At 35.7% G+C, this 16,121-nt stretch overlaps 1 protein-coding gene and 3 long non-coding RNA genes across 5 annotated transcripts; 2 read left to right on the forward strand and 2 right to left on the reverse strand.

Annotated features, from left to right (window-relative positions):
* Positions 1–1,055: 1,055 nt before the first annotated feature.
* veli (L27 and PDZ_signaling domain-containing protein veli) lies at positions 1,056–7,738 on the reverse strand. 2 transcript variants are annotated; one of them, XM_064682724.1, is made up of 5 exons: positions 7,659–7,738; positions 7,561–7,607; positions 7,235–7,501; positions 3,390–3,523; positions 1,056–1,241 (listed from the first exon to the last, which is right to left on the reverse strand). In XM_064682724.1, coding segments are annotated over exons 1-5 (600 nt in total). In that variant the 5' UTR covers positions 7,661–7,738; the 3' UTR covers positions 1,056–1,091. The 2 variants fall into 2 exon arrangements, with proteins under 2 accessions (XP_064538794.1, XP_064538795.1); XM_064682725.1 differs by having other exon boundaries at positions 7,561–7,725.
* On the reverse strand, positions 6,373–7,069 carry LOC135428649 (uncharacterized). The gene is made up of 2 exons (XR_010436288.1): positions 6,879–7,069; positions 6,373–6,804 (listed from the first exon to the last, which is right to left on the reverse strand). It is a non-coding gene; the product is annotated as an uncharacterized LOC135428649 (long non-coding RNA).
* A 919-nt stretch (positions 7,739–8,657) lies between the features above and the next one.
* LOC135428651 (uncharacterized) lies at positions 8,658–9,972 on the forward strand. Its single transcript, XR_010436290.1, has 3 exons — positions 8,658–8,712; positions 9,140–9,665; positions 9,776–9,972. It is a non-coding gene; the product is annotated as an uncharacterized LOC135428651 (long non-coding RNA).
* Positions 9,973–13,909: 3,937 nt separating this feature from the next.
* Positions 13,910–15,079, forward strand: LOC135428650 (uncharacterized). Its single transcript, XR_010436289.1, has 2 exons — positions 13,910–14,610; positions 14,668–15,079. It is a non-coding gene; the product is annotated as an uncharacterized LOC135428650 (long non-coding RNA).
* The last annotated feature ends 1,042 nt before the right edge of the window (positions 15,080–16,121 follow it).

Below are 16,121 nucleotides of genomic sequence, written 5' to 3' on the forward strand. Positions count from 1 at the left end.
AACGGAACAAGTTCGTAAAACCAGTCACTCCGAGTTATGGCATACATATGTCTCATAACATACATCCTCAGCAGAAATTCGCCAAAAAGATCTGCTAATGCTAAACAAGCATAGACTTTTAAAGCATTTTTTAATTTCTTAGCTCTTTAATAGAACAAGTTTGCGGTGTACTCCAGCATGCTAATATACCCTCTATTCAAAGGCACCCGTGCTTCAGAAATCGCAATTTGTTCACAACTACATTCAACCGACTGTTTATATCATTGTCAGCAATAGATTATGTTAAGCTAATGCTAGCGACTTTTAGCAAATGCAAGTTAATGTACAAACTTTAGCTCTTTTTGAAAGTCCGTTTATTGCCTAGACCTTCAAATCTTAAGTTATATTATTAACTCGAAATTAGATTCTTAAAACAAAAATTTTTAATGTTGTTATTATGCAAAATAAAAATAATAATTTAAGCACCTTATTAAACCAATAAATTAGATGCAATAATTGTGTTCAATTGTGTACAAGAAATATGTTTATGTTTTATGCCGACGGGTATGCTAATTATTGCATTCTTAAAAGCAATTTATTAATATAACACATAAGCAACTTGATATTTTAGACACTTAAGAATACAATACGAGGATGGATTGCTGCCTAATAAATTGGATAAAAAGGTTAATATATTTAATTTTTTAATACTATTTTTTATCGAAATCAACAGACATTTGGAAAATTTCAAATTATTCATTATTGATCTTTTTTGACTACTATAAGTTTTGGCAACATTAAGAGTAGGATATAAACTGGGTATCAATTAAGGAATCACAGTAAACTCGTTTATCTTACAACTGAAACTTAAGGTAAAAATATTGTATTTCTGGCAAACAAGTAAATATATAAACTCAAGTTGATTATCGTTCAGCGGACATAAGCTAAAAAGTTAGTTAAAACAAATTTATTGTATTTGGTCGACTTCACACTAGTTTTTTATATAAGGCAGCAACCCTTGTAACGGCAACTGAAGAGCGCATTATGTAATTTGAGATTCATAAGGCATGTTAAAATTGTTGTTGTAATTTTAAGATACATTTCTGTTAGCTTTATTGACGACGACGTGTATTACGTTGTTTATCAAACCGCATTTCCATTTCTTCAAGAACCTTGGGTGTGTAACGTACCACAAGCTTTACGGAACCAACCGCTTGCTTTAATAATTCAACTGCTTTCTCATGATTTTCCCCTTCAACCGACTGAAATGAAAAAAAAATATAATCTTAAAATAATTTCGAGTTCGAGACCTATCGAGGAAACACTTTTTTTTGTAATATATTTTTATTACCGCTGAAGCAAACGAGCGCGGAGCGCGAGCTGAATTTGGTGTTGGTAGAAGAGGCTCCCGACTAGATCCTCTCACTTGTTAATACATAAATATATATGTATGTATTCGCCGTAGGTCGAGAAATTTTATTGCGTTAAAGTTTGTAAAATGTAAATCTAACAGTACCACCTTGAATTCCAAGTCTAGATATATATTTTTCACAGATATTTGAAAATTAATTTGAAGACCATCGAATTAAGAACTAAAAGTTTTGTCTCACATTTTCCATCAACTCTATTTGTTTCTAGGAAAATTGTGAAACAGGTGTCCAAGAAAAATTAAAACTAGGACCTTAAAAATAAGTTTCAATTCGGTCGGATAGTAAGTAAAAATATGCAAACAACTGTTTTCCCGTAATTCACTACAGTTCTCGCTTGGAATTCACAAAATCGCTGAAAACCGCATTCATTCATATAAAATGATCGGACAAAAAAACAAGTAGAGGTTCTAGTCGGGAGTTCCCGACTAGGTGATACACTGAACCATCTTCATCCAACACCAAATGCAGCTTGCGCTACGCGCTCGTTTGCTTTAGTAGTAATAAAGAAAAATTAAAAAAAATTAAATTAATTGTTCCCTTGGCAGGGTTCGAACTCTTGCCGACGGCTCTACTCAAAAGCCACACCAATAATTGGGTTTTAATGAGAAAAAAAGCAATTAAAATAGCAGCACAGAAGCAATACAATCACAATTGCAATGCTGTTGATAGAATTCAAAGCAGACGCGCATGAATGTGTGTGTGTACATGTATACAGAAATTCTTGTAATTTGCGGTAGCTAATCCTAAAACGTGCTACAAAATGAAAGATACGTGATATATATATACTATTCTAGAAGCTGCATGTCAAGTTTGGCGACTCTAGCTCTTATTATTTACCAAAATTGCTCAAAAAAAAGGATTTCGATATCGATTTTTATCGATTGCTTGAAAACGGGGCAAGTTATCGAATATCGGAAACAAACTCGATCTCCGCGGGGACTAGGAGGAACTACAGCCAAAATTTCAGTCTCTAGCTCTTATAGGTTCTGAGATCCTTGCGTTCATACATACAGACAGACGGACATGGCCAGATCGACTCGGCTGTTGCTGCTGATCAAGAATATATATACTTTATGGGGTCGGAGATGCTTCTGGCTGTTACATACATTTGCACAAATACAATTTAGCCTGTTTACCCATTTTTAATGGGTTCAGGGTATAAAAAATCGTTGACTTGCATTTTATATACAGAAGTTGTGGAGTTACACGAGAGGTGTGAAACAAGTCTTTACTGAATTTGCACTATGTTGGAAATAAATTTCGACCCAAAACTTCACCCATTAGATCTGTGTCCTCTATTTTAATCAGAAATTTCGAAAAGTGCACGTGGAAGGTACACAATAAAATTGTATGCAACCGTTTTTTTAGCGTACACCAACAGCACATACGGTAACTACTTTTTATCTTAATATTTATATATGTATATATATATATATATATGTATATATGTATATATATATACATCTGTATACATACATATAGACCCCTAAGACGGGGTTTGTGAGGGTAGGTCCTCCTAGTGCTCGCGCAGTACGAGTTTCTGATTATCGATACCCGTTTCAAACAATGAAAAAAAGTCGATATCGATAACTTTTTTTGAACAAATCTCTTATGTTTTAAGAGCTAGAGTAACCATATTTTTATGAATTTACGAGAGAGAATTTACGTATATTCTATATCACAGTAAGACCATCAAGATCGGTTAAGAATCACAGAAGTCATTAAAGAAAGCTTGTGATTATATTACATGTGTTCACATATGTTTATAAGCGTGTCTATCTTAATTCTGGTCTTGGTGAATGTGCTGCTTGCAAGAGTTCGGTCGGTTAAAGATGTTTGGGAGTTCGACACCTGCAGAGGTCACTTACATTTTTTTTAAATTTATTTTTATTAATGGTATCGCAAATATGAAGGTTCAGGTTATCCTCTAGCCTCTAGACCGCCCCACCGATTAGTCGCTATGACATAGTGTTAGCTTACCACTCCATTTACTGAAAGCAGCTGATCTCCTCTTTTTAGGCCTCCATGTCTATCTGCAACGCCACCTGGTATTATTCGCGAGATATAAATGGGAGAATTCTGCTCTTTGCCCCCCATGACATTGAAGCCCAAACCTGAAAGAAAAGTCAGATATAAACTATGCCTCTATTATTTATAATCAAAATTATTTTAAATATTACTTATAATAAATTGATTATTATACGACTTATAAGAAATACTAGCAGGTCATAAGATACAGATATATTGCAAAATAAACAGAAAATTGATTATGCATTTAGGTACATGTATATATATATATATATATATCTATATATTAAATCTGCATTATGATGACATGACATCCATGACATGAACATGTCTAAACATGAGCAGAGACCAAATACTTTAAATAACTCTTTTTATACCCTGAGTCCATTGACAATGCTATAATGTTTTTGTGAACATTTAAATAACAGGAAAATAGAAGCATCTCCGACCCCATAAAGAATATATATTCTTGATCAGCATCAATAGCCGAGTCGGTCTAGCCATGTTCGTATGTCTTTCTGTCAGCCCGTATGTATGAACGAAAGGACCTCAGAACCTATAAGAGCTAGAGGTTTGAAATGTTGACGAGTCTGTTTCAGATAATCGATAACTTGCTCCGTTTCTAGGCAATCGATAAAAATCTATTTCGAAATCACATTTTTATATATACAGATCAAGTATCTTTTATATTTTAGCTATCGCCACCCTAAATAAATCAAATAAATAAATCTATTGGAACTATCAACCAATTTAATCCACAATTTTAATCCTGTTGTCTTTTTGAGATCATACGAATATTCTCACAAGAACACTTTCTGCCGATGTGGAATTTGCAAGCCACATGTCAGCGGGCGCTAGATGAAAGCGCAAGAATTTCTGTAACCAACACATGCATACACACAAAAAGAATTGCAATTGTGATTGTATTAATTAACTGCTGCTATTTTAATTTAATTTTTTGATGTTGAACCCCAAATCTTGTTATAGCTGTGGAGTATAAGTTGGAAAGTAGTTCGGTTGGTTGAAATTACTTTACTTAATTAACTTAATTTTTAGTCAATTTATTTTTATTAATGCTGCGGCAAAGGAACGCTGAGCGCGAGCAGCTTTTGGTCATGATGGAATGTTAACGGTATTCCCTAGTCGGGCACTCCCAACTAGAGCACAAATGAGCTTTTCTTATTTGAGTAAATGATGACTCGGAGTTCAAAGTCACCAGGTTAGCACACCTTAAATCAAATTAAATAATTTGCTCTTCTGTTCTTTGTTAAAAAACAGCTACTTTTTATTTTGCTTTTGTCATCTTCGTATACTCTCTCAATGACAAAAATGAGCAAGCGATGGAAAGATCCCGTTATATAGTTTTTGCTATTTTATTTTATGCTTCGTTTTCCCGTCATCAGGTTCGAAGATTCTAATTCCTTCTGGTTTATCTCAAATATTCGCCACGCACGACCAACATTTTCGCAGCTAAAGACAACTCATATTACATTAATATGAGTAGAGGAAAACCATTATCCGTGAAAGAAAAAGCAAAAATTTAAGTTTACAAGGAGATACAGGACTGTCAATAAGTGAAAAAAACAAAAAAATACTTAGAAGCCGAAAAGTTATATCCGTATTCCTAGTCAGAATATGGTATAAATAATAATGTCGATAATAAAAGAATGATTCTAATGCTACTATAAAAACTATTTTGAGAGAAGTGTCCAACTTTTATGACTGCCGCAAAGGTGCTAAAGCGAGGTTATCAACCATTTAACAAATAATAATAAATGCTTTACATTTAAGAAGACTAAAATTAAAGGAAAAAAAAACACACTCTCCATGTAGCTCAAAAGGAAATGAGTTAGAATTTTGAAAGAGCGCTGATGGGCCATAATTTACGCAACAAACAACACCAGTTGAAACAGCTTCATAGTCGAGTGGGAGGTGTGATGGTGTGGGAGCCATCTCCTATTGTGGGACATGCGAGGTACAGTTTTTTACGTCAAATATGAATGCAAAAACTTATAATGATGTACTTGAAACAGCTTTTTAAAATTATATTTGGGGATTTTCAAAATGTAAGTTTAATGCAGAGGCCGCCTTTCTCATCCGAATTAAAATTAATATAAAACGGGTGTGGTTGGTTCAGAGAGTTTAAGTTTCCGGAAAAAAGTATTCCAGCAAGTTAGATCTTATTGAAGATATGAATCGCGCTTGGTCAACCAGTTCCTTTGACTATATTCAGCATTTGTACAAATCGATTCATAATCGAATTTATGAGCTTATACTCAATAAGGGAAAATTGACTATGACCAAAGGAAATATAAACACTAAGATGAGTAACGCCATACAACGAAATGCCTATGCAGCTAACTTTTTTGAAATTTGAGAACGAAAACGAAATCAGTACCATTGCGCTCTCACAGCCGAAAGAGCGAAAAGCTAAAAATAGAATGTACACTGCGCTTCGGCTCTATGAAAGCCGTGCAAGCAATTATGTTTGTATGTGTGTTAGTATACATACAGCATATTTCAATGTGTTGCTATTCACAGCTCTGGCTTTAGCTGGCAATGAAATCAATTTTGTTAGTTTTCTAGCGCTGATCATGCACCTATCCCAAATTTATTTTTATTTCATATCTATTATTTCTTAAAAATAATAGTAATTTAATTAATAAGTTAATTTAAAGGTATTATATAAATATTTGCATCGACTTTAAAAACCTCAGTACACAACATGCATTCATATGTGAATACAAATTTGGAACAGGTCGTGCATGATCAGCGCTAGAAAACAAAATTTATTTCTTCACCAGCCAAAGCCAAGGAAGTGAATAACATATACATATACATATTTTGATGTAGTTATGCATGCATAATTCCGAAAACAAAAGTGAAATAAATCTATGTGTGATAATTTCTTAACATATTTATTGCACAAGTTGCGTCTTGTAAAAAAATATTTTATTGTTAATTTTTCCTGCAAAATTTATATGTAATTAGTATCTAGGGTAATGTATCATTTAAATAAAGCATGCATTTCATGGATAAATCAGAAGTACTTTGCGTCGATCGTAAGTTTAAAACTTTTCGCTCAATGTACTTCGAAAACGAAGCGACGCAAAGCACCATCAACCAGCTTTGCTGAAGGCAGGCTGGCGACTAACTTCGTTGCTCGGGTCAGCATCAGCAAGCCGCGACTTCGGCATTCTTTCGTTTGGCTTTTGGAGAACGAATAGCCAGTCGGCTGGCATGTCGTGCGAAAACTCAAACGCCAGATGAAACGCCAGGCATGAAATTTTTCGTCGCATGCAAATGTATGGGCGTTACTCATCTTAGTGTTTATATTGTCTTTGCTATGACCAATTTGTTGCAAAACCTTTAAGTTAATAAATAAAAAAGTTTAGAAATAAGTTCATGGCTTAAAAACTTAAAAAAGTAGGATGTGCTAACCTGATGACCAAAGTTGAACTATATTTTTTATTTGTTTATTTTCTAAGCCATTTTGTTTTATCTAACGGGGTGTGCTAACTGGATTGTGCGCAGTGTATATCCTTGCTTGAACTTCGAATCTACTGACTATTGAAAGCAAATTTCATAATTGTTACTTGGGTCCCCCGTATAGCACTCGAATATCCAGTTTATTTGAAATTGATGACAAGTCGCTTCCATTCTGCGAAATCGCAATCAATATACCGTATCTTATGTTTTGCTCATTACTTATTACGACTTACATAAATCGATACATATGTTTAAACATTGCATCCAAAGGTAAGCTAGCTAGGTGAGTATAATGCATACATACATACCTTCCTCTGTTTTTGGCAACTCTACAACTCTTGGATGTGCATGGCCTTCACTGGCAGCAAAAGCAGCCACAGTTGCTTTAGCTGTTGCAGATGCCCGAACATCGTGTGAGCCTTGTATATCAACTGTTTCGTAAACATGTTCATAGACTTCACGCACAGAGTTCAAAAAATCCGAATTTAGAACTTTTTGTAATGCGGCTAATTTTGTTGTTGGAAAATCTCCGCTAGCCTGAAGTTTTTCTAATAACTCTATTGACCTTTTTACATCTGTAAAGATAATTAATTTATAAGACTCTTAACTGAGCATACATACATATATGCCTCACCCCTTGCCAAGGTTAAGGGTTCACAGATTTCAGTCATATTACTGCCCCTGCACAGAAAATGTTAAGTAGATTATTTTTTGTTGTAAGTTACCACCTACATATATTAAGTGTGGAGTTAGTTGGCAGTATACGTCACTTATGTTACAATTGCCCCTAACCCACAATTCAATATCTCTTAATAATAGGGATGAGCAATATTTGCTCAACCCACTAACAGTAACTAGTATTTAAAAGTAACTAGTTCCTGCTGTCTATGTTATTGTGCTCTTGAATGACTTTTGCTATTAGCTATAAGATAATTGAACAAAGTATATTATTTTAAAAATGCATTTCGAATTTGGCGGACGTTGATGCTGAACATAACTATATACTTTAATGGGATTGAGATGCTTCTATCTGCTTGTTACACATACTATAAAACCGTATAATTGGTTTCAAGGTAAAAAACAAGTGCAATCTTGAGACTACGAAGGTTTATGACAGATGTGCCAAATGTAATATAGGCATAGAAAAATGTTCATATAAAAGTTCCTAGTTTAACTAATTTTGCACATATTTCATTAACTTTTTGTCATGAAGGTGTCTTTGAGAATATATTTAATGTAAACCAAAGTTGAGTTTAACTCTATAGGCATCCAGGCCAAAGAAAGTCACCTCTTTCAAATGCAAATACGAAATTGATCGATATTTGTGGGAGGCGTTTTCAAGCCACGTGAAAGACTTCATGAAATGGTGGAAACAGAAAGGGCTTCAATTCTCATTACTACCGCGCGGCAAAGCCGTTGCTGCTTAAGCTTCTCAGTGTTAAGTGAGATACTTTTCTCTCAAACTAGCCTCTTTTTTATGTGACGGAAAGGTTCAAATTGTAATATTTTTATACGCTAATTAACACATTTTATAACTTTAAATGTAATGTAATAAAAATATATATAATTTATACCATAATATAACATTTGTTTTAGTTTACTTATTTACATTTTACTATTACATTTCTTAATAAAAAAGTGTGGGCAGAAGTCACGGTTATATATATCACTGCCATTTTCTGTTATCTGTGATAGTTGGTAAGCCACTAACGATCATTACTACACGACACGCGGTAACTTTGCTGCCGCGGCTTCGGCAGTCTTTTAATTGCCTCTATTTAATAAAGTACGTAATAAAGTTCATTTCCGCCGCAGGAAGTGAAATATGATTAAAATTTTAGTGAAATAGACACCAGACACCCCTTATTCAGTTCAAAAAGAATAAGAATTTTTGCTTTAAATTTTAAACACTTCGAAAGGTTAAAGTTTGTCACCCAAATTCTTATAAACTTTCACCCGCATTTCTCATCCAAGAGAGGAGGATTTGAAATGTGTGAAATACGTCTCAAATTTATTTTCACAAAGATGTCTAAACATTATTTTGAAGCCTATTGAATGGTATACAAAAAACGATAATACATTCGTTTTCCAAATTCGCAGAAACACATATTCATCAAATTTTTGACAAGCATTTTCAACCGAAGAGGATTTCATTTTGCAACATTTGTAAAAAACGTCTAAAATTAATTTTCTTAAAAATCTTTGCGAATTAGCTTCCAGCCGGATCATTGTAGGGACCAGCTGACCGTAATTCCTGACTTGGCCCACTGTACCATTGAAAAAGGTCACCAGAAATGTACGCACCTATTCTATTGTAGCTGTTCTTTGCTGCTAAATGCTCTGATTCAGCGGAGGTTGCGCGCTTTCTCTCGATTAGGGCTGTACGTTGCTCACTAGTTAGACAGAATAAACAGTTATATATATATATTTAATTAAAAGTTTTTTAATAAATTGACGATTTATAACTGTTTTGGGCGACCTTTAATTTTTAAATATTAAATTAGCTGGCTCGAGGTCCAAGGATAAATTTATCATTTGTAGTGCCAACCAAGTTCCGAAGGAAGACATATCCCTTTTTTCATATCTAGTAAACAATATTATTAAAATGCCTAGTTAAAGAGAAACCAATAATCAATATTTAAATAAAAATTAATTAAAGTGATCGTGCATTAAGGGCTTCCGCATAAGTAGCACTTAAAATCGCGACTCTTTCATCAGCTGCAGTCGAGATCAAATTCCGTAAGCCAAATCCGATTAAAAGAGCTCTTGCTGGATTTTTCTTTTTTGTTTGGCATTATAAACCGAACATTAGTAACAAGATTTGTAATTGTCAGCCCTAAATTGTTTAGCTCGACAAAATACCGGAGCGATATCCGCACGGAGCGATATCTTCGTCCGACAGTGACGAAGAATCAATTACCCCAAGGAACCCCCAGAGACAAAATATGGACACTCAAAGTCTGCGACCAATATTAGATTAACGCTGCGCTTGCCAAACAGAGCAAACAGACAGGAGCTCAAACAGGAGTTGGGACAGGTTGGAGAAAATGTAGGTCGGTTACAAGTGAGCAGAAGGTTGCAATACAACCTGGTGTAAAGTGTAACGAACCTTTGGCCATGGTAAAGTCCGTGCCCGCATTTTCATGCAAACAAGAAGATTACGGCAATTCCAGACACTTTCAGGCAGTGGCTATTATTAAAAACAAGAAAACGGGGCGAAAAGAAATCTGACATTCCATAACAGGCTGTTAAACTTTAAGGCCATAACTGCCAGACTAGATTCCTTGAAGACGATTTTAAGAACACTTTGACAGGACCTAGACATAGCAAAACCGATTCTCCTAATTTGTAAGCGGATACTCCCGGCTGCCGAGTGGCAGTTGGTTGGGAGAAAATTAAAGTTCCTGATCGATGTCTGGGCGGCTAAGAGCTACATTGAGGCCGTAAAGCAGCTTGAACGATAGTTCAATACATGGTTCTTACAAAATTGATAACAAAATCTACCTGAACAATTTTGGAAAAAAATCCTATTTCGCTAATATACTTAATCGAATTGCTAACACAGGTAGGAGCACATTACAACTCTGAAGATTATGGAGACACGGTACCGCAGCTGTGATGGCGTTAATTTCACTCGTTTAAACGATATAGTGGGGCCGGACTCGGTAAGAGCAGAATTAAGCAAAAAATATTTTAAGCCGGTGTTCAAGGATTTTCCACTTCTAGTGAATTCCTTTCAAATCGTCTGTTGTTGAAACAATCCTTACTGAGGACAACTGCCCGGTATATTCGAAATCATACCCGCACCCCAAGAGGTACCAGATTCCGTCAATATTGAAATAAAAAAGTTGTTGCGAAACGGAATAATTTGCCCTTCTAGATTGCCCTACAATAACTCCACTTGGGTTTTTTTATTAGGAAAGGTTGTGATGCTTTGGGTAGCAGGAACAAACTTTAGGTTATTGACTTTCGCAAACTAAACGAGCGAACTATCGCAGATCGATTTCGCATGTCAAGTGACGATGTCCTCCATGAAATAATTGGCAGAACACGCTATATTTACGTTGAAGATGACATCATTATAAGGGAAGGGGTTCGTTTTCACTAGGCGGCGCAAGAAGCTATCCAAGAGTTTGTAGAACCAGACAGCTTATTCTCAATAAGATCATTTTTAGGACTAGCTAGGACATTTTTAAGACTATTCTCCGTTACGACAGACGCCTCTGAATATGGACTTAGGGCAGTGTTTTCACAAGGTGATAAGCCAAACTCAGGATTTCCAGAACGATTAAAGAAAACGAAATTCGTTATGTCACCAATGAAAAGTAGCTGAAGTGTGCGCATTAATAGCTAAGTCTCACTCTCGTACACCATCGGGGCCTCAGAAAAATGAGCTAAGCTGTTTAAGAAACCAGGTAATATTGGAAGAAGCAAGGTTTCTGTTAAAACGCAAGTTCATTGTGCTTGGCCAAAATGTGCGCCACACAATATATTTCACCGTTTAAGATAAAGCCTTTGAGTCACTAAAAGAGTGCATAAAACCAGATGTCGTGAATTGAATAAATTGCGCCCATCCGACATTAGCTGCCATACAGCATGAGGTAGTAAAAGCTTTCCCATCAACCAGATTCTAGTATTGTAAGAACATAGCTGATGACATTACCGAAAACACGAAAACTTCCAACAGATACTGTACTAGGGCCAAGTATGGCAGACACCCGTAAGCACAGGAAAATACAGCGCCACATAGATATTTATTGAACGGGCAAAAAGCACTTCTTGTTTTGACTATTTTCCATCCAATAATATCTCGAACAATAGCCGACGTAAAAATTTCAATCATACAAATTTTGCTATATCTTTCCCAGGACAAAAATCATTGACTGTAACAAAGAAGAATAACAAGAAGAATTCGGAGATTATAACTTCGTAGTTATAATCAGTTTGGTATAGACGTTGTAAACGCACCACCGCTTAACAGTAAATCTATAGCGCTGTAGTTACATATATACCCAACATATTGTAGTGTATCTAAGAAAAATATATTTTGTGACACTTTGTCGCAATAAACATAACTAAATCTTTAAAGCAACCACACATAAACATATAAACATTCCAGCGCACTTGAAGCTCGATCAGCCACTTATGTGCAGACCGATAGAAGCGCATGAGAAACGCTGAGCATGCACTTTGCGGCCAGCGCGCCGTTGGTTTCGCTTTGTATGTATCTTATGCTTATGCCTTCTGCATAAACATATATATAGAACTAATAGAATAAGAACATTATGTATTTAGCTTAAGTCCATTTCATGCATAAAAGAATAAATCAGAATTAAAAAAGAAGACGAAAGAGAAAAAGTAGACGATCCGCATGACAAAAGAAGTGTTGAATATTAAAAGGAAAATATTACATCGCGACCGTGACAGGCGTTGTCGGTCGCTCGTCGTTGTCGTCGTTGTGTGTGCAGTTCATGATGAACAATTTAAAATAAATATCAATTTCACATACTTATGGTGCATTAAATTAAACAAGCTGGCCACAAAAGCGGAACTAATTACATGGCGGACTACAAGTGTTACATTATGCACACTATCCGCCCTTTGATATATATATACCCGCTATCGGGTAGCATGACCCCAAAGCAGTCATAGCACAACAACAATAACGATAACAACAGCACCAGCAGTAACAGTACAACAACAACAACAACAACGGCACCACGAAGATATTACATGGCAAAAGACAACACATGAGCGACTTTATAGAGGAAAACACTGCACACAGCGTGGCGGCCGAACCAAGCGGCTGTTACAGCAAAGACGTCTGGAGCTGGACCTATTGAAGACGCATACAGATGAAGAAGACCGACAAGACTCAACAAGCAACTTCGTTCAAAAAGAGCGAAGTAACGCAAAATGGTTGCTGAAATGCGAATGCCTCACTTTGCCATTATAATAAGTTCTCTATCAACATTACTAACAACATATGATCGGACATTTAATTGTATAAATGAAAATTTTGCAAAATCGGAAACATAAAATTAAAAAGAAGATATATATATATTTTCGATTGTTGCACAATTTTCATTAATACAATTAAACGCACGATCATATTTTTCAAGAATATTTATTTTATTTTAATATCATATTTTTCAAGAAAAAACAAAAAGAAGATATATGTATATATATTTTTTTTTTTTTAATTTTATGTTTTCGATTTTTGCACAATTTTCATTTATACAATTAAATGTCCGATCATATTTTCAAGAAAATTTCCAACAAATAAAAATATTATAGCGGTGGGTTGGTTCGGTGCTGATTCAAGCGAGTCCAAAGACAATACGGCCAATGTGGTCACTAATTCAATCACTGTGGATCCTTTTGCTCATCCTCACTATTGTAACTGTTTGTCAATTTCTATTGACCATATATATAAAACATAACAACATTATAAAGAAACGTTACATAGCAGAGCAAACAACCTAGAAACAACATACATTTTTTATATTTGTCAGCATGGCTGAAAACAAAATTAATCAAATTTACACCGACAATCCAAACTTCCGTATGCAGGCCATACAAATTTTACAAAGACAGGGAATTCATACGAATACATCAATTTGAACAGGAATATATGGAAACATATAGCGTAGAAGCAAGCCCACTTTTTTGTTGTTCTAAACTAGAGAAAGAAATAGTTTTAGATACTTTACCATATGTAAAGGTAAAAATGGTTAGTGAAGAACATCACATTCTAGGGACAGCAACCAAAGTTTTAGTTCGTATGCACAGATAATTATATTTCTTAAAATTTTTATATATAAAAAGTTATGAAATAGAGTGCAATAGCGCGACAAATAGATGAATTTCGAAACAGATTCGAAAGATCATATAAATGCATAAACAAAAATGCAAATATAAGAGTCAAAACGCTATTACACCACATACCAATAATTTAAAATGAATACAATAATATAGTAGGAATAGTTAATGCATACGAAAAAAGATTATCAACAAAGTAACGAATCAGAGACAGAAACTGACATAGAAACACTAGAGGAGATACATAGGTGAAGAATCAATTGAACAAATAGAAATCATTGATCTCAACCTAACCATGGCACATACATACAGTAGTAGAGTTTTTAAAATTAGCCTAATCGCTGACACCAGAATTTGTTGAAAAGGCAGGAAACCTACAAAGTTTCTTGGAAGCATTGAATCTAATAAATTCGTTACAAGGCACTGATGGATTAGCTGCTGTAAGCATTATTACTACAAAACTGAATGGCCATGCTAGATATTTGCTAAGTCATGAACAGACAATTCTTGCCATTTGTTACGGCTCATCGGTTTCTCTGGGTGTGGTCCCATCCCTGGCCCGCAGTCCATACAACCGATAACAACACTAACCAAATAACATATAGACTGGTCAAACCCGAACAAAAACGAAGGCGACTTTGGACCAGCCGCAAAAAAAAAGATTGTCACCACCAAATATACGGTTTGACCAGTCTATATGTTATTTGGTTAGTGATAACAACAAAGCTACAACGTCTGTAGCAAAACATACCTATACAACACTATTCAAAATGAGCCACATAATCGATAACAACATACAATCGGAACTTCTAACAAATGAACAACATAAACAGCTGCGACAGATAAATGTAAACAAGCAAAGGTGAGGCTCTAATATAAATTAACAAAAAAACACTATTTATCCACTTTACTTTTCGAGATCGGGTCCCGGTTCTGGACCCAGCCTACCCGCCCTACCATGAGACCCCCCATGGTTTCTAAGTATTTGTGTGGGCACATTGTTCCCAAATCGGCGCAACGATTGCCTCAAAATTGCTTCCTTGCTTGTCTCTTTTTGCGGCGACTAGCAATATCTTTGCATTGTTTCGTCGCCTGTTCCATTTAGTGCTGTTCAAATAAAAAAATGAATTCTATAATCTAAAATTTAGAAATTAATACACATTGTCCATAATCATAAGTATATGCAACATTAATACGAAGAAATGTTCACGTGCATGAAAACTGAATTATCTTAATGGAGACACCTTATAAATAAGAAAGAGATAAGAAACATTAATTTTTAATAATCATAAGGAATGCAACCAATTATACGCACATATTGAAGAGAGAAATGTCCGGCTAAGTCTCACTTGATGGGGAGAGGGGGCATAACAGCCGACACGGGCTGACATAGGCCGACAAGTGGCCAAAACGCGGCAGACGAGTAAAGTCTCACAATTTTTTACCCCGAAGATTTGAGTCTCATAATTTCCAGTCAGGTTGCAAATGTTAGCGTGAGCGAGCTCATACAGGTTGCTGACGTAAAAATTGCATTGGACGGCGATGTAGTTAATTTCCTCATTAAGTACCCTAAGGTTAAGCTGCACTATACAGATTTTGGACCGCGACATTATGGCAGAATGCAACAATGCGAAGGCGGTAGACATCTGCAGTGCTACAATATCACATATCTTCTGCAGGCAGTTCTCAATTGTTGTCGGAAAGGCCCAGCAACGATTAGGCGTGTGCATTGAGTCAGATTTTGTCCGTAGCCCCAAGTAAGCGGACCAACCAGCCGAGACATTGCGGCACTTGCGGAAATGCATGGTCAGCATTATGCCGGCGTCGCCGCTGAAGTGTAGAGTAGGGTCTGAACTTAGGAAAATATTCCCTCGTATTTCAGTCTAAGAGAATCAATAAAGTTTGATTCGTACCATAAAAAACACTTTGTGTTTTTAGAAGAAGGGTCAGGTGTAGAGTGTATATGCCTCAAATAAACATCCTGTTTTCAAATATATAGTATGCGGCACTTTGTTGCATACAATAACAATTATACACTAAACAGCCCAGAGCCAGTTGAATGAATTGGCTCTGGCTCATATTACGCAGCGCGGTTCACTAGCCCTCTAGCTGACCATTTATGCTTACGCTGCATATCCCACGCTCCTTCTACATGCTCACTAACACAGGCATATGCAAGCTACACACTCTCTCTCTCTCTCTCTCTCTCTCTCTCTTTGTAGCTGTTATCCATAGGCTAAGTACATTCCTGAACACAATAAATTCATTCTAAACATCAAAGCGAAACGGCACTGACGTGCTGGTGTTTTTATTCAAACTTACACAGAGAATACTTTATATAGCGACCGTGACATGGCTGTCGTCACTGTGTGT

The sequence above is a fragment of the Drosophila montana genome, unplaced genomic scaffold, assembly GCF_035044405.1.
Source record: "Drosophila montana isolate Dmon_TW-CO22-7 unplaced genomic scaffold, ASM3504440v1 contig_2495_1, whole genome shotgun sequence".
Classification (NCBI taxonomy): domain Eukaryota; kingdom Metazoa; phylum Arthropoda; class Insecta; order Diptera; family Drosophilidae; genus Drosophila; species Drosophila montana.